Raw genomic sequence first — 24,961 nt, forward strand, 5'->3', positions numbered from 1 at the left:
ATGCTGAATCCAGCTTTTCGCTCGGGATCTGGAGCTTTTAGGTGGAGTAAGAGCATCTGGTCTCTATTGAAGCAGTGGAATTTGGGAGACCGGGTCCAAAAACTGGCTGGATCCAGCGGCCAAATACGATTTTTCGCAGCCAGGATGCTGCCGGGTGTGGAATTTTTGGATGCCCGCGCGGAGACTCGTTCCCTGCGCAGCCCCGCGGCATTGGGGGCGCTGGGGAGGCCAAAATTCCCTGGCTGTGGCCGAATCCGGGAAGAGCCGGCCACATCCAGCTTTTACCCACACCCGCAACATGACCTGCACACCAGCCACCCCACGCAGCCGCGCTCAGCCAATGTCAGACTCCGGCAATACCGGGAGCAGCAGCAGCAGCAGCAGCAGCAGCCAGAGGAGGAGGAGGGCGCCCGGGACGCGCGGCATGTAAACAACCCGTGCAAGTTGGCAAATAATGCGGAGCGAGAGCCGCCGCCCGAGGTGCTGAAGTGGGTGCGGGAGCGCCCCGCGTTGGCGAGCGAGCGAGCGAGAGGCAGGGCGGCAGGGAGCGAGCATGGATTTCCAGCAGCTGGCGGACGTGGCGGAGAAGTGGTGCTCCAACACCCCCTTCGAGCTCATCGCCACCGAGGAGACGGAGCGGAGGATGGATTTCTACGCCGACCCCGGCGTCTCCTTCTACGTGCTGTGCCCCGACAGCGGCTGCGGGGACAATTTTGTAAGTAGCCGGGCCGCGGGGAGGGGAGGCCTGTGCTGCTGCTGCCGCTCGCTCCGGAGCCCCGCACCCTGCCGGCGCGCCTGGGACCCCGCCGGGAGCCGCCGCCCTGCCTGCCACTGACCCGCCCCCCTTCCCGCCCCGCCGCCTGCCTTGGCTCCTGGGGCGCAGTGGGCGGACCGGGGCCGGGGGCAGGGGCTGAGCTGCGGGCAAAGCCCGGCGAGGGGGCAGGGAGCCCGCAGCAAAAAGCTGCAAAATGGAGGCTGGTGCTGGGTGGGTGCAAGCTGGGCTGCCGGGGAGTGGGGAGAACAATCAGCCCCCCCCCACCCCGCCCCAGGTAGGGCAAGGAGCCACCGGGCCCCTCGCAGTACCCCTATGCTGCTAGAGCTGGGAGGAGTTGGGGGTTGGGCGAGGATGCAGGCCCCAGAGGGCTGAGGCGGCTCCTGAGGCCCCTTGCTCCTGCGCTGTGGTTTGCTTGTGGCTTGTGCACCACAGTGCGCTGCCCCCCTTGGCTGTGGTTGGGGGGCTGCTTTGCTGTCGCAGCAAATGGAGAACGTAGAAGAATAAAATGGAGTCAGAATGACAGGGCTCCCGCCCCCTCTTCCCCCCCACCCCCCGTGTCCCATGGCCTCTCTGGGGCTGGGTGTGTGTGAATTTTCTCCTAGTCACTCTTGATCCTCCAGGACACTGTTTCCGAAGTGGGCTTCCCCACGCCTAGCTTGGTTCCGGTGTGGTGCGGGCAGGTGCTGGCCTTTTCTCTAACCCTCACCCCTATGCAGCAGCTTCAGCTTTCTGCTCATCCTGGCCTGACGAAGTTCAGCAGTGAGTTCATACAATGATGGCAACAAAAAATGGCTTCAGGATCAAAAGGGTGTTGTTAACCGGGACCAAACATCATAGTGTTGAATGGGAAAACTTAGCTGCAGGGTTTATAAATTGTAAAGGTCTAGTTCAGTACACTTAGCAGGATGATTTTTTAAAAAATGGCTTTGAGCTTTATTGGAGAAATGCCATGGTTCTAATTCATAGCATCTTCCATCCCTCCATCTGCTATACAAATGTTAGCAAGTTCCCCCTCATAAAACCTCTGATAGGTAGGTGCAGTAAGAATCCTTTTTACAGCTGACAAGGTGCAGGTAAGTGACTTGCCCAAAGATGGAAAACCCAACCTGAAGATACTTATTTATCACATTGTGCAGATGGTGATGCAGAATTACAAGGAGACAATGTACAAGAGTTTAACTGAAAGACTAATGTATCCATCAGCTACTCTATAACAAAAGTCTTGATTCTGCCAGTGTGTGGAGTCCCTTTGGCCCATTGCAGAACTGGATCCTGACACCCCACTCCTGCAAAAACACCAATGCATTTGTGTGCACAACTCCCTGTAGGACCAAAGCTAAATGCCACATATCTTTCAACTGGATCCCTCTAGGTGGGCCTCTGTGGCCACGCTAGGGCCCTGTGGCAATGCCAAGCCCCATGGAAGTCAACTTTGGGGGCACTCAGGTAGATACAATTGCAGGACCTGGATATTAAAGACTGTTATTCCATTCAGGGATTCTAATGATATCCTGCATCAGAGAAAACACATGTGTTTTTTATTCAGGTTGTAGGGTTATATATAATCCACATTAATTGATTAGTTGAAATCTAGTCAATTAAAAAAAACCTACAAAAGTACAAGTAGTTTCAGATCTTACTCCTTCCAAGTGCCAACTTTTGTGATTTTTACAACCACATTTTTTCCTTCCTAGGAGTTCTGTTTGAAAGGCTCTATCCCACAACCTAAAGATTCCAACAGTGAAACTGTGCAAAGGCTTAATATATTGTCTGGTGCACAAAGGAAACAAACTAAAAAATGGAGAACTATGTTTCTTCCATCTCTTTCCGTCCCCCTAAGTTGTGCTATGAGCATTAGTCCTCTTGCCAAAAAAAAAAAAAAAAAAAAAAAAGACAGGAATGATTTTTTTTCCTCAGTTGATGATGTCTCTTTAATATAATAGCTCAGAATTAATAATGATCTATTCACCATATCAGTTATCCCAAACTGATACACTCACTTTTACAGATTCTTTTTTTATAAAATGCTATAAAATACAGTTTTCAGTATATATGGAACTGTGTATTGAAGTTCATTTTAAGAAAACAACAAAAACCTGAGGCCTGATTCACATTTGCACTAAGGACCCTTCCTACCTATGGCTCCGGATACATGAATGGGTCTAACTTTAATTAACCTCAAATTTCAGGCCCATTTTCAGTGCCACAATGGTGTAATTCCGCATTAAGGTCTCTTTGCACTGCCAAGGTGTTGCAAAGGGGTCAAAGAGCATGTCTGCACTGCACATGAAGGTGTTTGATCATAGCATAGGTAGGCATATCCATGCTAACTTGAATTTAGCTAGCATGGATAACAAATCAGGCCTGCACTTGTAAACATTCTGACTATAAATGAGAAGCGAGTACACTACATAGTATTTTGATCACCTTTCTTTATACGTTGAGTTCATAATGAGGAAGAGACTTCAACAGAGTATATATGGCAGAGCTCTGCAAACTATGGGATGCGCCAATCGGGGATGCAGAGGAATATCCGGGGAAGTGCAGTAAGGCCCACACCAGTTACAGTGGGAGGCAGGAAGAGAGCTCTTACCTGTCCCCATCTCTGCTCTGGCTGTGGCACCAGTACCTGTCCCTGTCCCCAGCCTTGGCTGTGGCTCTGTTCCCAGCCATGGGCCCAGCTGTGGCTTTGTTCCTGCCCCCAGCCTCAGCTCCTGGCTGTGGTTCTGTTGCCAGGCTGGGAGCAGAGCTGCACCTGCCATGGGCCATGCTGTGGCTCTACTTCTAGGCCTGAGGCTGGAGTTGGCGACAAGTCCCCATTCCTAGCCCTATTCTGCTCCTGGCCCCAGACCCACTCCCATCCTCAGCCCTCTTACCCTGTCTGCATTTGCCTGCAGGAGCCACAGTCCCGTTCCTGAAGGAGTGTGTGTGGACAAGGACAAGGAGGGACACGACCCTGAACATTTTGGGGGCCACTGACATAGAGGGTGCCAGAGATGTATGTGATAAATCATGAATTTGAAGGATAAAATGACTAATTTGAGGAGTGTGACAGAAGGAATAGGAAGACATAAGTATTTCCGGAAAAGCGCGTCTACATTGGCCACAGATGCTTTTCTGGAAAAAGGGCTTTTCCGGAAAAGCAGCCTGCCAATGTAAACGCTCTTTTTCCGGAAATACTTATAACGAAAACTATTCTGTTTTAAGCATTTCCGGAAATTCATGCCAGTGTAGACATAGCCGTTATGTATAAGCTTTTGCTACACTTAATGTTATAGACTACACTCGTTTTCTCCCCCCTTCCTCTCTGCCTGTAAATTTTTTAGCAGACTGGCCAGCAACCCGGCTCAGTCCTTGCTCATGCCGGGCCCGGGCCCTACTTCCGCTGTGGCTGTGCATTTAAAGTGTATTAGGACCTAGGTGGGCAGGCAGCCTGGATTAGTTCTGGCTCACACCAGGTCCGGGAGCTCAGACTACCTCCCTCCGGACAAGGGCTGTTGCCACCCTGCGCTGTGGCCTCTGTATCACAAGCAGCAGCACAGGGCAACAGTCAGTCAGTCTGCAAGGGGAGCTGGTTTTTAAACTGGTTCCCCTTGTGGACCAGCTCCCGTCTGGCATCCCATGCTGCTGCCTCTGGATACAGAGGTGGCAGAGGGCTCCTCGGGAGTGGAGCTAGAGTGCACTGGCTGTCGGCCCCCCCCCCCTTTGGGTACTATAGAATAGTCGAGTAACTGATAAGAATTCATGAGGTTACTCAACTGTTCAATTAACTGATATTTAACATTTCTAGGGTGGAGTAAGTTATCTACTATATATTTGGGAGATGTTGTCTGTCCATCTGATTGTTCAAGATCTCCTCCTAAGCAGTAAGAGCTAGGACCACCAAATTCCTCAGATCTTAACATGAAGCAAAGTCAAGGTTTGGTTGTGCCAGGAAAACAGGATGTGCCTGGAATGGGATTGGTTCTCATAAAAAAATACAGAAAAGCAACAGAATCACCAGGCAGGTGAAAGGAGCTGGCTGGGGCCATGTTCCCTCCACTCCCTGTCTGGGACTGCCCCAGCTCCAAGCTTCTCACCCCCACAGGCGCCCATTAATACCACAGAAGAGTGCGGCTCTCAACCACTTTCCAAAATCTTGGGAGTGGCCCCCCCTGGGTTATTGCCCACCCCGGGTTACAGGATAGGCTGAAGGCGTGGAGTTTCATAAAACCAGGCTATGGGGCAGGTCAGAGTATCTCATGGACATACTCGGTGTTCTGTTTCTTGTTCAGCATCGTCAGAGTTGTTTACCAAATTCCATTTAAAGGATCAGTGAGGTTGCACGTGTGTTGCTGGGGGCATTGTTATTGTGACTGATGCATAAGAAGGAAAAACCGCAGCTTGACTTTCAGATCCCAAGCTGAGTTTGCAGGGCTGGTGTTAATGGCGGTTTTATTTATTTGTAACATGATATACATGAGGCAATGTGTAGATGGGGCATGTGTATTTGGGACATTCTGATTCCCCACCTTGGTTCAGTAATGAAAGGTATATTTTTTCTGATTTATTTCCAACTTTTCTTTCTTTTCCCTATCTCCAGTATATCGTGTTAGTGCAACCAAGTTTCATTTCTGGAGGCTGCTTTAAAAAGGCACATCCATGTTCAGTTCCTGACGTATCCTGCAATATTCGTATCCCTAGTCAAATTTAAATTGCAGGTCCAGGTCCACGTACACCTTGCCAAATCTTTAAACCTTCTTACCTTATAAAATCATATGAAAAAGTCCATATGAATTCCTATTCATTCTTGTTCTTTCTTTCATTGTTATTGGCTTTTAGCATGTGTGGAGTGAAAGTGAGGACTGCTTACCGTTCCTACAGTTGGCACAGGACTACATCTCTTCCTGTGGTAAAAAGACACTCCATGAAATACTGGAAAAAGTCTTCAAATCTTTCAGGCCGGTAGGTGAATGTTTTATGTCTATATATTTACTATATTTGTAATTTTAATAAAACATGCCATTGAGAACAAGACAAATTTTTCACAGTGACTTATTTGTCCTGTCAAATAGCTCAAACAAGTTAACAGCAAGTAGAGGGAACTGGTTCTTGTATATGAGATGCCTTTTTTATTTCTAGTTCCTTATTTGACAAATTGAGATTCCCTGCTGTTGTGGGAGGCAAATTGATGTCCCAGCCAGCAGAGCTGGCACTGCACCCGGATGATGAATTGTGTGTGGTTGATCTAGCACTGAGTATGAAGAATGGAATACTACACTCCATGTGGAACTTGGTGGCAGAATCATTTCCTGGCACTGGAATTTGGGAGTTTTTTCAAGAATTTGTATAAAGGAAATACAGTTTGGGGAAGCTAAAGGAAATACAATTTTGTGTTTCAAACTGTTTTCAGAATTTAGCATTTAGGTCACCTGATGTTTGAGAGAGCTCAGGATAGCTTCTCCGCAAGTGAATGGAATACTAATCGTTTGACTTTGTTTTTATTATTTTGCTCTTAACTTTTCCTGCTCACCAGTCCTTATGTAGCACCAATATTTGTGAGGCTAATATGCCTCATGTTACTTCACTAGCCATCTGCTGCCAGAGATCTTTATTAAAACATGGCTTTGTCAAGGTGAAGCGAATTTGTTGGTCTCAGCATAGTTCCAACTGGACATTTGTTCTTACTGAACCTCCACATAATACAGTATATTGTCAGCTTCTCCTTTTGAGTGGGCTAGGACTGGAATAACTAAAGAGTAGAGGTTAATTGGCAGAGTCAAATGCTTTTACTCTGCTTGATCATGTCAGTAAGTGGAGCTGGTTATCATGGTTTTGAATTGTTGGTGAAAAATGGAACATTTTAGACAACTTTTTTCTCTTTTGGATGATATTTTGATCAGCTAGTCATGAGGACTAAACTTCATGCCAAGAGTTTAATGCAAAAGGCAAGTGGCCAGGAGTGTGCCCATTAAATACTGGGCCTCATTCTACTCTGTGTTGCCAGCCCACACTGCTTTGTTTACTTAAAGGACTCCCCTTGGCTGGAAATGGTGAATCGGAGCCAATGGGAACTATGAGGCTCCGTGGCTATGGACACTTTGAGTAAACAAGGTAGAGCGGGCCTGCTAGTAGCTTTCCGGAAGTGGGTCTGTGGCCCACTTTGAGAAACACTGAACAAAAGCAGTGGTTTCAAACCAAATTAGTTAAAGGATTGCAAACCCCAGTTTGGATACTTTTATTTCTGTTTAAATCAGGTTTAAGTTTAGCTTAAGGTCTATTAAGGAGTTGCTTTAAAATAAACCAAATAAAGCTGCTCTTAAACTGAAGAAATAAAAGGTAATAGAGTCTAAGAAATAGATTTTTCTGAGGCCAGAAAAGACCATTGTGATCATCCAGTTTGACACAAGCCATAGAATTTCAGAGTAATTCCTGCATAGAGTCCATACATTCTGGTTTAGCTACAGTGTATCTTTTAGAGTGATACCCAGTCTTTACTTAAAGACTCCACATGACTGAAAATTGTCCATATCCCTAGATAAATAGCCACTGAAAAAAGTTCCGCTCACTTGAAAACTTGCTCCTTATTTCTAGTTTGAATTAGTCTAGCTTCAGTTTCCAACTAATGTATCTTCTTTGCTAGATCAAATTACCAGTGTTCTCTTTGCCATGTACTTATAGACTATGATCAAGTCACCAGTTAACTGTCTCTTGGACAGACTAAATTGAGCTTCTTTAGTTTCTTCCTATAAGGTAGATTTTCTAGACTAGTACAGGCAGTCCCCGACTTACGTGGATCCGACTTACGTCGGATCCCTAGATACGAACGGGGTGAGGCAATTCCCGCACATGCGCAGCAGCATTCCCGGGGCTCGGGGCTCGCTCACCTGGGTCCTAGGATCCTCCTCCTCCTCGGGCCGGCTCCGACTGGGGTCCCGCAGAGCTGCCGGGCAGAGGAAAAGTGCCTCCCCCCACCCCCCTGCCAGCAACAGGCTGCCCCCTCCCCTGAGCAACAGGCTGCCGAACAGACAAAAGCAGCCTCTCTGCCCCTCCTCCCCTCTATACATGCCGGGCTCCCGGAGCGCAGCAGCGTCCCCGGGGCTCGCTCACCTGGGTCCTAGAATCCACCTTCTCCTCCTCTTCGGCCGGCTCCAACTGGCCTCTGCCTGCAGCAGCTGGCCACAGGGACAGGGATCCCGCAGAGCTGCGGGGCAGAGGAAAAGTGCCTCCCCACGCCCTCTGCCCCCCCCCCCCGCGGCCTCGCATCCTGCACGCCTCCCCCCTCCCCCCCTGCCAGCAACAGGCTGCCCCCTCCCCTGAGCAACAGGCTGCCGAACAGCAGACAAAAGCAGCCTCTCCGCCCCTCCTCCCCCTATGCATGCTGGGCTCCCTGGGCAAACAAAGACTCCACCAAAACAAACAAAGTGCTGGCCTCATTGTGTTAGCAAAAAAAGGACCCTCCTCCTAGAACCCTGGGTGGTGTGTGGAAATAAAGCTATTAGCTCAAAGCATGGTGCAGAGCTGTTTGGTATTTGATGAGTTACTCCTTTAGTCCTGAGTTTGTCACAGGGACAGAAATAGATGTGAAATCTTCTGAACAGGGGAACAGACAGCAAAACAAACATTAGAGGGGAGTTAACCTTTCCCTATGCTATCCAAAACTAAAAAAAATGTTTGGCTAGAGTTTCCCCTACAATATGTACCAGTTCCAACTTACATACAAATTCAACTTAAGAACAAACCTACAGTCCCTATCTTGTACGTAACCCGGGGACTGCCTGTAGTTTTCAACCTTGTGGAGTGCGGAGCCCATTTGTAAACCTTGATTGCCTGTCATGACCCTGTAAATAGCTGAAGCGTAAAAACCTCTCGCTCTTTAAATATTTCTGACCCACAATATATAATATATATCTGAACATAGTAAGTACACTGTGCATACCACAGGAGTAGCTCTTGCAGGTCCTCTCCCACAGAATTGTCTGGGCTTGGTTCCCTGCTCCAGGCATTGCAACCTGGTGCATAGGGTTGCAGTGGCACTCACATTTGGCCCAGCTAGCCCCCCATTGTCATGGATGAGGGGGCATCTGGGCATTTGGCCCAGCCAGCTCCCCTCATGAGCACTGTGACCCTTTGTACCTGGTTGGGGAGCTGAGCCAGCAAGCTCATAAGACCAAAGCCACAGGGGGTGTCACTAGAGGTGGGGTAAGTGAGGTGCAAGTTGTGCTACATATTCCCTCTCCACACACACAAGGATCTTTCATGTGACTCTTTTGACACATTCTGGCAGCTTAATTTAGAGTTCTGACGTGCAGGTTGAAAAACCAGTTCTGGGCCTCAGGTCACTTTTATAGCTGTGTTTACATAGGAGTTTCCACTGGTATAGTTAAACTGCTGCAAGTTTGTATATAGGAAAGTCATGACACTTAGCTATTTATTGGAGAGTTTTTCTTCTGTTGCATATTATGGAGTAAGGCAAGTACATGCACAGCAAGATTTTTTGTTTTTAAAATACAAGCAGTGGAACTTTTATCAGCTACCCTGTACCTGGAAACTAGGGATATAAATTTTCGATTAATTGGCTAAACGAATAGTCGATGCAATTTGCATCGACTATTCGATTAGTTCATAAGGAAGCGTCCGCCTTTGAAATATAGCAACAGCCTCAGGGCTTTTGCTACACTTCAATGGCAAAAGCATTGCAGGGAGCACAGGACCAGTGGGAGACTCAAGTGCTGCCGATTTGAAATGCCGTGGGGAGCACGGTGTCAGGCTCCATGTGGTGTTTCAAAGTGGCAGAGCCGCATGGAGCCTGGAGTCAGTGGGGGAGTTGGGGACTCTGGTTCGGGGCTCCACGTGGTGCTGCTCCTTTCTCTCCCTGCCCCCCTGCTGCCTCTTTCTGATAGAGGCAGCAAAGGGAGGAAGTGACTAGTCGACTAGTGATTCACATCCCTACTGGAAAGAGGAATTTTCAAATCCTTGTGATTTTTGCAAAATCAAAACCAGTTTTCATCGGCATCTCAGAAGACACTTTTCCTTTCCCTGGGAATGCTCACCCTGTCATGGCAAGTATTGAACCCTTTTCACTTCCACACTAGATTATTTTTAACAAATGATAAGAAAATATATTTCATGGAATAAGGAAAATATTTATTTTGTATGTTTTCACTCTCAAAAATGACTGATTCTTTATGGTCAAACTTAATGAAAACATCACTCTCAGACAGAGACCAGGCCAGGCAAATTTCAGCTCAAACAATGAAAGCCAAGAAAAGTTATATTCTACTAAAAATGGGGTCTAGGTTTTTAGGAGTGACTAATAATTTTGACTGTCCAGTTTGAAACCTTTCAAAGGGGCCCAATATTCAGAAGGTGAGCAGTCATCACTTTCAAGCTGGGAACTCAGTATCATTAGAGACACTTCTGAAAATCTTGAATAGGATTTTTAGAATGAAAATAGTTAGGCAACCTGTGCTATAGCTTTAAAAACAACCCGTAGTACCATGGCCCCTAGCTAAGGGTATGTCTACACTTGCACCCTAGTTCGAACTAGGGATGCAAATGTAGGCATTTGAAATAGTCCATGAAGTGGGGATTTAAATATGCTGTGCTTCATTAGCATGATCTCGCTGGCACGTTACTCCGATCAACAGCTGTTTCGAAAGTGAAAGTGCGCGCCGGGACGCGTTAGTTCAAACCAAACCCCTTGGTTCGAACGAATGTTACTCCTCAAAAAATGAGGAGTAACATTCGTTCGAACCAAGGGGTTTGGTTCGAACTAACGTGTCCCAGCATGCACTTTCACTTTCGAAACAGCTGTTGATTGGAGTAACATGCTGGTGGGATATGTAAATCCCGCTTCATTGACTATTTCAAATGCCTACATTTGCAACCCTAGTTCGAAGTAGGGGGCAAGTGTAGACATACCCTTAGAGACTAACCCACTGCCTCAGATGAGCAGAGAGACTAACAGCAGGGGTTCTCAAACTTCATTGCACCGCGACCCCCTTCTGACAACAAAAAATTACGACTTGACCCCAGGATGGGTAGCAAAGCCTGAGCCCAAGCCAAACCCCAAATCCTACCATCCTGGGTGAGGGTGCAGGGCCAAAGCCCAAAGAGTCCAGTACCAGGCAGGGGGCCAGTAACCTGAGCCCCATTGCCCAAGATGAATGTCTTTGGGGTCCCGACCCATAGTTTGAGAACCATTGCTCTAGTGCTGTTGTGCCTTGCTCCTAGATCTGAGGATTTCCAAGTGCTTTGCAAACATTCATTCAATTTCACTCCAACTCTGTGTGATTCATTGACAATAAAGAGGGATATACACATCTCTTGCTGAGGTATTGTGAGGTTTAATTAGTTAGGCCCCAGACGGCTCTCCACTTGTCTGTGCGGAGATCTTTTCCCAGTGTATCTGTGAGGTGGAGCAGCTAAGGAGGGAGTGTAGCCTACATGACAACATTCCTTTCCACACATTCCTCTTTTTGCACCCACTATGGAAACCCCCATGTTAGTCCATCAGGATGGAGATTTTATTGAGCTTTAGAGGGAGCTGTGATGAGGAAAACCAATGTCTGTAGAATGTCCTTACATGGCTTTTAACTCATGCTTAACAGGTCAAGTTACAGCCTGGATTCCCCACTAAGTTTTAATTTAGTCAGTTTGGTTTGTATGAAAGGCAGTGTGACTAGACTAAATGTCTAGACTAGACTTTTAAAATGTGTTAGCTGCCACATGTTAGCTAACATCACATCTTTAAATCCTAGTTTGGATGAGGCAAAGTGTCCCTGATGGCTTTTCTATGAGGAGAGTGAATTGAGAGAAATACCGTGAGTTTCCTGTAGGGATGGGAAAGGTTAACCAGTAAGCATCATTCTTTAACTGCTGAGGCTTACCAGTTCTGGTTAACCTGTAGCGGCTGCTCCAGCCTCATGGGTCCCACCACAGACAGGTGCTCTGGTCATCCGGAGCAGTGTCTGTCCACAGTAGGCAAGGGTCTTCCCACAGGCAGGGGCTTCTTCAGCCCCGCTACAGATAGGGGGAGCAGTTAACCTGTTAAACAATACATGTAATTAGTTAAACAATTAAATAGGATTTTACATCCCTAGTTTCCTGGGCTTCTAATCAGCTCCCAGGGCTTTTATCTACAGGAGGTTACAGTTTACCTATTCTTATTTAAAGAGATTGTTATTTATTCACTGCATACCCAAAAGTATTCTGGGCCCCATATAGACCAATAAAACAAAACATTGCCTCTGCCCTGTTGTTCTGACTCTGTAAGGCTGTATCTAGACTACATTCCTCTTTCGAAAGAGGAATGTAAATTAGGTAAATTGAAAGTGCAAATGAAGCGTGTATTTAAATATCCCATGCTTCATTTGCCTATTTGCATCCGATTGCTGTTTTGAAAAAGGGTATTTCGAAAGTGAAACCACAGCCTACATGTGGTTCTTTCGGGAAAAAAAACCAATCCCTTTTTCGAGAGAACCCATACTCCTCATTTTTCCAGCAGTACGGGTTCTTTTGAAAAAGGTTTTTTTTTTTTCAGGAGAACGTCTAGACTGCAGTTTCACTTTTGAAATACCCTTTTTCAAAACAGCGATCGGATGTGAATATGCAAATGAAGCATGAGATATTTAAACCACGCTTCATTTGCACTTTCGATTTGCCTCATTTACATTCCTCTTTCTAAAGAGAAATGTAGTTTAGACATGTCCTCGGGGTCTAGATTAGAGTTTATGGTCTAGGTACATCCATAGTTCCCTCTGCCATGTCTCTAATGCATCTCCTGTAGAATGTTGATGGAGAGTAAATGTAGATCATTTTAACTTTCAGAATAGCCTATGTTCCCAATGCTAGCAAAAAATAAAACAAATAGTAAAATCCCCACAAAACTCATTGATTTAATGGTATTGTGCATCTGTGTTTCATCTCCTCAAACACACCTGAGAGTAGAATCACTTATATTACTTAAGCCACATATGTACATATTTTAATACTTATTTATTAGATTTCAATAACATACATTATCACCAACCCTTAGATCTGCCCTTTACAAACTATTGGATTATTTGGATACCACTGTGAGTATACAAGACACTTTGCACTGGTTAAAATATATGTATAAAAAAAAAATCTCAGGACCATAATCCCTACTCAAAGCATTTATTTACAATTCAGTCATATGCCCTAAATATAAATGACTGTTACTCTTCTCTGATTAGATGTACCGGCAACATCTTTCTGCAAATTCCAGTCCTCCAAGAATAAGTGCTACTTTCAGTATGAAAGATTAAATCCAAGTAGGATGTTTTCTATGTAAAGCTGATATGCCTTCTGTCTTATGTAAGGGTATGTCTACACTGGGAAGGTTTGGCAGTGAAAATGCTGTCGACAGGCAAAAGTCACCAAAAGTGAAAACTGGTCAAACCGTTTTTTCTGCCTCCCATTGTCAACATTTCATAACCACATTGTTAGCACCCTGTCGGCAGTGAGAGAGAACTGAAAACCGATCAGACTGTTTTTTCTGCCTTTCGTTGTTGACATTTCATGGCCACATTGCTAGCACCATGTCATGGTAGCAAAGCAGTATCGGTAAGCATCACATCCCTGCGCTTCTTGGGATTTCCTATGAGTTCCACCACAACATTTTCAGCTGCTGGGAACAGAATCATGAGTAGCTCTGTGAGCTCTCTGTGCTGAGGAATGTCAAAGCAGTGCACCAGTCTTTCCAGTCCTCCCCCTGCAGCAGCAGTCTGTCTGTGGCTGTGTTCCTAGTGCAGGGCAGAACAGGAGCGCTTAGGCTTCTAGGCCACGTAGGCTCAGATCCTCAGAGGCATTTAGGGACCTAAAATCCATGGATTGAATCCCCTAAGGATTTCAGAGGACTAGCAAGATGCTTCTTTGGGGTAGACTCCTCATTTAACTAATTAATTTTAGATAAGGAGTTGTAGGAGTGTGAGAGAGATCTATCTATCTAATCTATCTAATCTATCTATCTCCATCCTCTCATTACGGAAGTGGATCCCTATTTGTTTTTTGTTTTTTTACCCTCATTATATGTTTATATCTGTTTATACTTCTTGTGCTTCATTTTGCAGAAGAGCTAAAAAGTTCCCTCATTCCCAAAATGAAGGTTAATATTCTCATTTATGTGGTTAGTTTTCCCACAGATCAAGAGATGGTGGGCCCAATACCCATGAGCTTCGTTGGTCCCAAAGGCCACAGCTGGGTATTATCTGTGTGTCCAATGTATAGTTTTTTGAAAAACTAACTTACATTTTTAAAAATTGGCTATGTAGTTTTCCCTCTCCTAGAGGAGATGCTTGTTTTTGCCCCTCCTGTGAAGACAGCAGGTGCATCACTCCCCAAAGAAAGTGCATCATGCATGTAGGGTTGCTCTTTCAGTCTTGGCAGGTTAAATACTTACTATTACAATAATGCTTAGCACATGATTATGCTTTGCAGATATTAATAGCTATTTAAGTATGTTTTGTGAAGAGTCTGGTATGAGATTTTCAAAACAGATGCATTTTTAGACTGGGATGTGTTTACATATTCTTGAATTTCATTGACTTGCCAATCTCTTTTTGGAGGAAAGGGAAAAGTTCAAATAGTTTTTCCATCTTCCAAAACAAAGAGTTGCCATGACAGTGATCTGAAACGTTATAGAGCTGAGTCATCCAAACTTTGCCCAGCTGAGAGATGTATTGGTACCTTGTTAAGGAATCTAAATCTAATTTTCAGAAATTTGAAAGGATTGTGGGCCAACTTTGATTTTCATATGCAGCTATTTCTTGCTATGACTATTGAACCCTGCATAAAATGCTCCCACTTGACTGAGAGAGTGAATAGTTCCAGAGGAAGCAATTGCATGCTGGGATCATCTGTCTTTTAGGGCTTTAATACCTATGGCTCCCCCATCTAATTCAGTCGGCTGCACTCTGGCCGTTCCTGTGGATAGGGATAGAATGGTTTCCTTTTTGGTGCAAAAGATCTCCTCTTATGGTTACTGAATGCAATGCAAACAGAGAATACTACATAGGGTCTTTTTTAATTTAGAGCATTGGTTGTATTACCTACCCTGAGCATTCAAAAATCATGACTGGCTAAAAAATCATAAAGTGTCTTTTCCTCCCTACTCCAAAAAACGTTTGGGGATGATTTTATTTGTACATTGGTTTCTGAGCCTTCAGGGTGCACTTGGTTCACATTTTGAAGTTTTGTTATACAACCATGAGGACTGGGAATTTACTTAAAGAAAGCTGAGATTCTCACATAGTCTCGTGACTCTGGGGCTTTCAGGAAAAAGCCAAATATTGGGGTGACCATGGCATCAGTTTGATCTTTGCCATTGATTATTATACCTTCCCATTTTCTTTTCTTTAAAAATAGTTACTGGGGCTTCCAGATGTCGATGATGATGCATTTGAAGAGTATAACGCAGATGTAGAAGAGGAGGAACCAGAAGCCGATCACCAACAAATGGGTGTCAGCCAGCAGTAATTATATGAGGAATTAAAAGATCTCAATCACTTGATAGCAGGTGGGGTCCTGTGCTCCTGCGTTAGCATTTTTGAATTAGCGCATCACATGGGAAACTTGGCTCCCAAAATTAAAGTTTAAAAAAAGTTAATAAAAACATAAATATCTTTGTGATGAGCTTTGCTAAGAAGTGACCTGATTTTCACTCCTGTTTCAGTGGGGTTTCTATGGCGTCGTCTTGGTAGCATTCTGCCATCATTAATTTAGAACTAGTTTTGTCGCTGACTGTCTCTTTGACTTGTGTTTGAGAATAACATTTACTGACATGAATGTAGAGTACTTTGAATGTAGGAACTATTGGATAGTGTGTAAAGTACTCACATATGATCTTATGGAGGAAAATGAATGCAGAGAATAAATGCAATCTGCACTTTTTCGTTTTAGTTCATTTTTTCCCCCTGTACTGTCAGACAGAGTATCAAATTGAGAGCTTTTGCCTATATAGCACCAGTTTCTTAATGGTTAATATTGCAGAAGTGCACATAAAGTGCAGCACATTTTAATTTTTCTTAACACCACCTGAATGTTCAGGTGCTGGGTTAATCACTGGGAACAGTTAGGACATTTGTGTGATTAGGACATGTGATGATATATATTGGTACTTTGATGCCATCTGTAGTAAAGCCAAATGCTGTTTTAAAAGAAATTGAATGAGTTGAAAAAATGGCCATTGTGTATTCTGCTCCTGCACGAAAATCAGCTTAATTGGCTTTTAATAAAACAATGACATTATTCAAATCTTGTAGCATCCTGAATTAAAGAGCAACTTAACTTTGGAGCCCTAAGGATATAAACCAGCACCTGGCTCTTTAAATTATAATAGAATCTTTCTTCACTCTGGGCTTTGTTCTTCAGTGTCTTGTACCTAGTGTAGCTATTCACATTTTTCAAAGTAGGTGTAAAATGCTACCAAACCAGAAAGGTAGGGCCTGATTCTCATTCAGGCCCCCTTTATATTGCTCTCACTGTGTAAAAAAGCCACAAAGGGAAAACGGATGTAATTTATGCCCACCTTTAAGGTCCCATTACATTGCCTAGGGTGAGTTCTCAGTTGATGTAAGTTGCCAAAGGAATGATGACAGTTTCCATCAGCTGAAGATCTGTCCCCCGGAATGGTGGAATAAGTTTTAGTGTAAATTAAAATAAGACCCTTAGCATTTTACATCTCATTTACCCAGATGTGAATGACTTCCAGGTAGATGTCAGATGGTAAGGACACACAGCTCTTAATTTACTCACCTTTTATTCTGAAAATTTAAGAAAGGGGATTCCATTCTCATACAGCAATTTTCCACTATATAAGAAAGTATTTCTCAATGTCTGTTTTTAGACAACTTTTTTTAAAAAACAAAATGTACGTCACAAACTTCAAAGCCCTTTAATACAGTGTTAGCTTTATACAAATTAACGATTAGTGATAAGAAAATGCTTGGACAATTCTCAGAAACAATTGACCCCCTTTAAAAATCCCTGTTAGTAGTAGTATTTCCTACAAGTTATGTTTGTAAAGGAAATTGTTTTAAAGGTTAGTTAAAGAGTTCATTTTCTTGGTGACTTGCATGTCTGATGAAGGTTTAGGGGATGCATAAAACTTAATTTTCTAATAGAGGCAAAACTTTATGTAACCAGGATGGAAAATGGTATTTGAATATGCACAGAGGTGTCTGCAAACACTGTAAAAGTCTGCGTTTAAGAATATCACAAAATAGACAAGAAACCAACCTTAATGAAACTTTGTATATTCTCTTGGCATGCAGGCATAAACATGATAGTCGCAACACATTTTCTATGGACTAGTGATGTGAGAACTGTGGCAGTTCACGTATAACACTGTATAGCAGTAATAGGCTTTTTGCTTACCAAAATAAAGTGTAATACCAGTGGTTTCCATTCCTGCGTTAAGTACCCAAGTTTTTCTTTCCATCAAAAAGAGACTTTACACAGAGGCAACCTTCAGAGGAGTCTTTTGGGGGTTACTTCCATAGAGTCTGATCTTTTGATTTCAGCTCACACAAATAGACCTTTTGGGACTGATTTTCCTCTGCTTTGAACTGAAAGTAATCATTGTTTGCACCTGTGCAAGGTGGGGATAAAATACTATCATTCTGATTTGCTGGCTATTTAGACTGATTTTGTATAAATGCAAATGATTATGCACACAGCTTCTGATTCTCTCTTACAATAAGGCCCCTTTGCACTGCTCTAAGGTGAGCATAGATGTAATTTGTAGGAGCCTTCATGCAAATGAGAATCAGGCCATTTGAGTGCAGTGGGACTATTTCTGTGACTAAGAACCATTTAAGTGAATGAAGAATGGAGGGTCCAGCCCTTTTGAACGACATACAATGGAGTCGTGATATATTCTGCACTTTTCTACCTTTGCTTGCATTTTGATTGATGCTGATCTGCAAATGAACTGTTGAGTATTAACATGGTTATAAGCAAACATGAAGCTGTAATTTATGAAGATAGATACATTATTTCCTGTATTCATTAATTTTTGTTTTTATGTTGAACTTTGTATTCCATGTGAGTGATTTCTGCAACTTTCCTAGGGTTCTACCCTGCAGCTTTCACTCCCATTAAATTCCCCTTGAAGCCCATAAGAATTTTGCCCAAATGAGGACTGCATATCAGGTTCCTGAAAGGGCCCAATCCTGCAAAGTCCCTGTCTCCCATTGATTTTGATGGGAGCTAAGCTTGTTGAATCACTGCTAGGTGAGGCTATTACCATGCACCATTTAAAATAAACTGGAATTTGATATAGAGAGGATAAAATATACATTTACAGGCGTATTAAATGTGAAAGAGCATGAATAGGGAATGTATTCTATCAAAAAATATTGGTTTCTTAGGCTTTGACCATATCCATTTCAGTGTTATTATGGTATTGTTTCTTATTTATCAAACAATCCAAGAAATGCTGAATTATTTAGTGGAACCACAAGGTTCCATACTTTCTATTATTATATAATTCTTCTCACTTCCCTTATCTGAGTTGGAATTATTGGCCACTTACCTAGTAAGTAAAAGGAGGGAGGCCAGGCCCGGTGAACAGAACACCCGGCCCTGTATACACGCATGGGGAAGCACATGCAAGCTGGGAGCCTGAGTCAGGGACTCTGGGGTTTCTTATTAGCTCTTCCAGTGACTCAGTCTTGACTTTAGATGAGTCACTGGGATTTCTGGGGGAGCCTGTGAGAGGAATGGATCCAGATCCCAATGGGTAATGGGTGCCTAACAGCCATATTTTCCTTGGAAAATCTCCTGTGCTTTAGTTTCCCAGACTGTAAAATGAGGATGATGGTAAATGTTTACTCACCCATATAAATATGCTTTGTGACTTAGGGATGGATTCTGGTAAGTATTTTACTATTGTCAATCCCCAAAGCAGAATAGAATGTTGGTGAAAAGAAAGTAAAAAAGCATTGGCCAAACAAGTCTTTTTCCATGTAGTGGTTTGATTTTCTAACTCAACATACATGTACCAGAACAGTGATGATCAGTCCTGACTCTTTGGAATCCAAGCTGCATTTTTGTGATGAGCTTGGGGAGATCCAGAAATAGATGCAACATTGGGGAAAAAATGAATAGCTTTTATAAATATTACAGCTATGTTATGGTGGGATGAGGATATCTCAGGGCAAGAGGCTAGAATGACATCTTTCAGGAAAAAGCCAGGATTTCTGAGAAATCACAGACCTAGTTCCAAGCGGTCTGCTTCTGGATCCCATGCAGTCCATAAAGAAACAGCTACCTGTTCCTGTATGGTGTCCAAGGGGTGTATTTCTGTATAAGTTAAAATTAGCATAAAGAGTGATAAACATATAGGGTGATGGGGGAAAGGGTGGAGAAAGGGTTAACTTAGGGCCTGTCAAGACAATAAGCACTGTAGTGATATAGCTATGCTGCCCTAGCTATGCCAAAATAACCTCATAGTGTAGATGCTTCCTGTGTTGATGAAAAGGCTTTTTTCATCATTGTAGGAACTCCACCTCTCCGACCAGTGGTAGGTGGGTGGGTGAAAGCATTCTAACTGGGAATTCATAGCTTTGCTGACCTGGACTCAGAGGCATGGGTTTTTCACACCCCTGAGCACTATAGCAGTGTTGACCTAACAGCAGGCCTAAGAGACCGTTTTTCCTGGTGGTGTTATTTATTTGCAGTGAGGTAGGCATCTAGGAGCTCCAACCATGGACCAGAATTCCATTGTTCTAGGAACTGTCCAAACACAGACCAAAAAGACCCCTGGATATAAGCAATTCATTTTAGAGACAAACTAAATTCTGCAGTTCTGTGTTCACAAACACTGATGCATGGAACTAACTACCATGCATGGTTTTAATCAGTAACTTGAACCTCTCAGGTCCACCATGTCCACATTGCGAGCCCTATCCCTTAGTATTTCTCAGCTAGTCAGTTCCACCCCCTTTGGGTAGCTTTGTGCCTTTGAAATCTGTAAGCTCATAAAATGCAGCTTTTGGTGAAAATAATTGTAGCTAGATTTCCTTTATCAGTGGCCTGTGCACATACTATTTCAATTTCACCCTGTGTTGCAGGATGTGCCATTTGAGTCAGGGAGCAGGAGTGGGGAAGGGGTTCTGCAGCGAAGTGGCTTGTAGCATATCCAGCCCCAGCTGTAGTTCCTTTTTAGTAAGTTGTGAAAAGCCATCCCTGTAGTTTGCAGATGGCTGTTGCACAGAAGCATTGAATAGTTGTCCAAACCTTCTCAATAAAGAGGACTTCTAGTAATGTTTTACCAGGACCCAAGACTGAAGCACGCTGGTCAAGGTTTGATCATAAGTGACTAGTAATTTTGGATGTCCTGAGCCATCTTAATAAGGCTGGATTTCCAGGAAGTGCTGGAAATGAAGTCCTTTCAAGGTGTCCCATGTTAGACACCTAAAAACGAAGGCATCTGAAATCACTAGTCACTTGAAAATCTTGCTCAGCCTGGGGTTCCAGCTCTGAAGATTGAGTAGCTCAGGAAGAAGCAGGCACTGTGTATCCAGCATCTGTGTACTCTGTTCTGAATTGTGCTGAACAAGGGAACATTTTTATTGGTTGTTTTTTAAATCTGATAAAGCCCTTTTCTTCCAGCCCACTTCGGCAATATGAGTTGCCAGTTGGAAAATGATGTTGCCTGATTCTTAGGCAGGAATGACTGAAGGAAGTGAAGTCATTATAACTCCTATCAGGCTCTCTGTGGGTGAATTTCCCTGGAAGCAGTGGGGCTCTCTCTGTGAGTGAAGGAGTAGGATTGGCCCCTACATTTCCAAAGAGGGTTACTACCATAAAACACACAATGGGACAGACCGATCATTCTGTAGTTCCTCAGTACCTAAACTTTGGCGTCGAGTCCTCTCTGAAACCAGACACTACCCTTCTGGGATTTTAATCAGCCTTGATCTGAAATTTACCAGATTGCATTGTTGGTATCTGATGTCCATGGAGATGCACATTGCACACCGTAGGAGATTTGTCCCACAGCCCTACTCGCAATGACCAGTTCAGTACTAAATTGTCAGTCAAATGCATTGTGGAGTTTAAATCTCCTGTTTTATTATTTCTAAAGGGTATTGTGCATAAAGATGCATCTGTTATAACAAACGTTAGTTTTAATAAAGCCATGTAACATGGCTTCATCAATCAGCACTCAGTTGTAAGCAGGAATATACAGAATATCACATAGTGTTCATTTGCCTCTAGAAACAGTGCTTTGAGCTAGCCAGTACTGACCACGGGAAAGCTACACTGGTTTCATGTAAAATACTTTGAGCTTTTGAAACTCCCTTTCTGTACTGACATACCGTTATTTATGTAGACAAAGATATGTGGTAACATTGCATGTAAAGGGTGTCTACTTTCGTCTTTAGGGAGTAGGGAAATAAATGTCAAAGCTGGAGTTCAGTCTAAATCAATTTTGTTGTCAAATTTTACTATACTATTTGTTGGGTTCAGTCCAGCCAGCAACATGACAAGCAGAAATAACTTTGAGCCATTTGCCATGCAAAACTGTTTTTAGTGTGGTTTTTCTCATTTTCTTGCTGGAAGATTTGTCTCTCTTTGTGACTACAAAGCTGTGAAATGGGTTGCCAAAAGATGTTGCCCTTTTGTTAAATGCTTTAAAAGGTGTGAACTTTCTATGGAACCCTGTCTATTCTTCCATTCCTACTTTTTGCTCCCCCAAGACCTAGGCATCAAATCCAACAATGTAGTTACACCATAAGCTTGCCATTAAAGAGCTTACCAAACTTTGATGACTTCTGGATTCTTTTCTGTGAGTGAAATAAGGCAAAACTGTGGTTCCAGGACAGAATATACAACTCAAAGAACGTGCTGTGAGAGAGAGAAGGAGCTGGGTATGAGCTTAATATCTTCTGTGCAGCACCAGTGTGTGATGGAACAAGTACAGTATTTGCAAATGTAAGGCACTGAATGAAAACTAGTTTTAAACCTTACAGATCAAGCTGTGTCTTGGGAAGCAGAATTCAGGACTACTAGCTGTTTTCAGCTAAATGGACCAATAGTGAATCTCAACATTGACAACATGAGGCAGTAGGTTCGCAGTCCTAAAACGAGTCACTGTTTCTCCACAGATTTGGGTTAAACACCTAATAAGTCCTCTGTCTTGTGGAAATTAGGGAGTTAAGCATTGTTTCTATATATAAATAAAAATGCCAGTACTCATCCATTGATACATCTGCTCTTTTAAAAGCAACTTTGAACTCTGCTTACCCAGATTTGTTTGAAAGACTACTGGGTCAGTCTAGTTTTCTACAGTGACTCCATCATCATTGGCTTTCTTGAAATACCTTTCTGTCTGTGGAAGAGCAGATATTTAACCGTAATGCTCTACATATTGTTTTGATAATTTTGGTGATTGGAATCATTCACCTTAACAGAGGGAACACCATTTAAGGGGAAAATGTCATGGGACGCTCAGTGGAGTATCCAGAACCATTCCCATTGGGGACAAGATGTCTGCTATTTGTGGATTAGGCAGGAAATTGGATTCCAGACCTGAAGAAGAGCTTAGTGTTAGCTCAAAAACTTGTCTCTCTCACCAATAGAAGTTGGTTCAATAAAAGAAATTACCTCACCCACCTTGTGCCTCTGAGTTTCACACAGCTCTTCAGAAGTCATAGAGCTTCAACACAATTTTCTGAGGCACATCCGCTTCTACTCCAGTAAAAGAGAACAAGGCTGTTCCAGTGATGTGATAAATTTGGCCTTGTTGTTGAGGAAAATTCCCTTAGAGTTTTATAGTTTGCTCCATCTGTAGCCTACAAATTGTAAATCTTGGCTGCTGCCTGCCCAGCCTCCATCATCAATCACAGTTGCAGCAAAAAGATGTATAATAAAAGCATGTAACCTGCACGAATCCATACACTATTTTAAAAAGCCCACAACAACAAACCATCTTGTCCTATAAGTCTCCATATTTCACCTTCCACATCATAAAAAAATTTTGTTCATACTTTTGTCACTTGGCCCCATCCTTTATTTTAAACACACAGGTTATGGTTTTGTGTGCTTTTCTCAAGGTATCAAAATGATAATGAAACTAGGGATTGGGGACAGTTGGGACCTAAGGTCCCTTTACAGAGCTGTGGCAGTGTAAGGGGGTCTTCAAGTAGGCATTAATGTAATGTACACTACTTTCAGGCGCTTCTACACTGCCAATGGTGTGAAGAGGCCTCAGCATCAATGGAAATTCAGGCCTTTGTATTTTTTGTTTTTTGATTGTAGTCCCCTAGAGGTCAGTGTAACCTAAATTGTGAGTGACTCACTCCTAAGGAGGCTATTCACTTCTCGGTTTGTATTCCGTACTAGCTTGTGAGATGTCTTTGCAATGTCATATATCTCCCTCACTGCCTGGGAAGCAGGGCCGATGAGACTAAAAGAAAAAAATAGGTAAGGGGGCAGAAAAACTCTCATATGTTGTGAGACAAGGAAATTTTGCTTTGAATCTAGATGGGCTAAGAAACCAATCACAGTAAAATAGTGAAAAGACATCATTCAGAGGTAGGCCAGTTTTGTTTTTGTTTTTTCAAATGGGTCTATGGCAATTAGGTGCCTATTTGAAAGTCAGGGGAGCTGGTATCTATCTTTTTAGTCCTCTGGAAAACCCAGCCTAAAAATGACTCATGACCACTTGAGTTTACTGTTTCGCTACTGTGCTCTCTAATGATCAAATTGTAGGCATGGGTCAGTTGACAGATGCACTCTTTAAGGCCAAATCTACACTGACCCTGAGATTGAAGCTTTTGAAATCGAGCTTCTGGGTTTGATTTAGCAGATCTAATAAGGACCTGCTAAATTGACTGCTGATATTGCTCCACAGGGTTGTGAGGAGTAAGGGCAGAAAGAGGTGGCACTGAGGCTTGGGGAAAGGGGTGGAGTGGAGGGGGAAAGGTTGAGCACACACACTGCCCCAACTAACGCAGATGTCAGAGCCTATGTCTACTGCTGCTGCTTTTCTCTTCAAGGGAGTGGTAAGTGCCATTGTTAACACTCATGCAGGTTGCTTTTGAAAGTGAAAGCCAGCAATTTAATTTTAAAATACAAAAGTTTTTATTTTGTGGTAAAGCAAAGCAGGGGAAGGGAGGACATGCCAAAGCCTACCACCAGGAAGTTAAAGAAGGAAACCATTGGGTTTGTATCATAAGGTAACAAGGGCAATAGAATAAGACTCTTTCCCTTGCAGTGTATCTTGCACCTTGTCATGTTGGCACTTACTATGATATCTAGTGAGAAGCTCTTTGCTTACCGATGTGAACTGCATGTGAAAAGAGAGTGCCTGGAAATGAGTTAAAACCAGATTTTACTGTATTAGCTCAGCAGTTTTAAAAGCCCCATGAAAGTGTGAACAACAGAGTCTCGTTCTTCTCTAGCTCTTTGGCTTAATCCTAGAAGAGTTGATTTTGCAGCCAATTCCTACTATTTGTGTCTGACCAGCCTTGGTATCGAAAATTTCCCAAGATTTCATGGCTGTGCCTTTGCCTTCCATCTCTAGGAATTGTTGGAGTCATCAGCCGGTTCATAGAGTCTCCTTCAATACCGCCTGGGCACTGCCTGCCCTACTGTTACTGGTGCTCTAGTTCTCAGTGCCCAATCCAAGTACTGCCATGTGGCTAGACTCCCACACTCCTTGGTTTCCTGGCATTAATAATCTTCTGAAGAGTCTTACTTCTCTGCATGGATGGAAGCTCTCTCCAATTTTCTGGTTACTCTTCCCTTATACTTGCACTGCCTCAAGTAGCTGCACTTCCCCCTGGGAATGCAGGCTCCTATAGTTTGACATTTATTCTGTCGTTGCATATGCAGAACTCTCATTGATGTTAATAGGAAAGAAAAGTAAGAGGTTCTGTTTGTACGGTGTAATGTTGCAGTACAGGGAAACACCAACTTTCTCAGGTCTTCATTAAACATCTAAGCACTGAAATGAGCAGGAAAGCGGATTTAATGCCTGATCTCCACTGGAAAATAAACACATGTATGGCTAAAATGTAGAGTTGTGCATGTCTGATTGTAAGTAGCTGGTCACCCCTGTGCTCCATTGTCCCTGAGATGAACATTTCCCCAACATTTCAAAAGGGCAAATGAAGTTTTCCCACCTTTTATTCATTTAGTTCTATTAATAATAACTTTCCCCTTGTGAAG

At 43.4% G+C, this 24,961-nt stretch overlaps 1 protein-coding gene across 1 annotated transcript; it reads left to right on the top strand.

Annotated features, from left to right (window-relative positions):
• Positions 1–328: 328 nt before the first annotated feature.
• MTURN (maturin, neural progenitor differentiation regulator homolog) lies at positions 329–21,555 on the top strand. The gene is made up of 3 exons (XM_006120908.3): positions 329–715; positions 5,597–5,719; positions 15,146–21,555. Exons 1-3 carry the CDS (start codon positions 554–556, stop codon positions 15,254–15,256), a joined length of 396 nt encoding a protein of 131 aa, XP_006120970.1. The 5' UTR covers positions 329–553; the 3' UTR covers positions 15,257–21,555.
• The last annotated feature ends 3,406 nt before the right edge of the window (positions 21,556–24,961 follow it).

This window comes from Pelodiscus sinensis, chromosome 2 (genome assembly GCF_049634645.1).
Source record: "Pelodiscus sinensis isolate JC-2024 chromosome 2, ASM4963464v1, whole genome shotgun sequence".
Lineage (NCBI taxonomy): Eukaryota > Metazoa > Chordata > Testudines > Trionychidae > Pelodiscus > Pelodiscus sinensis.

Bases quoted from the DNA above. Each gene is read 5' to 3' on its own strand.
- MTURN (XM_006120908.3), top strand. From the start codon at position 554: ATGGATTTCCAGCAGCTGGCGGACGTGGCGGAGAAGTGGTGCTCCAAC. The intron at 716-5,596 runs GTAAGTAGCCGG...ATTGGCTTTTAG, and splicing joins GCGGCTGCGGGGACAATTTT to CATGTGTGGAGTGAAAGTGA. The intron at 5,720-15,145 runs GTAGGTGAATGT...CTTTAAAAATAG, and splicing joins TCTTCAAATCTTTCAGGCCG to TTACTGGGGCTTCCAGATGT.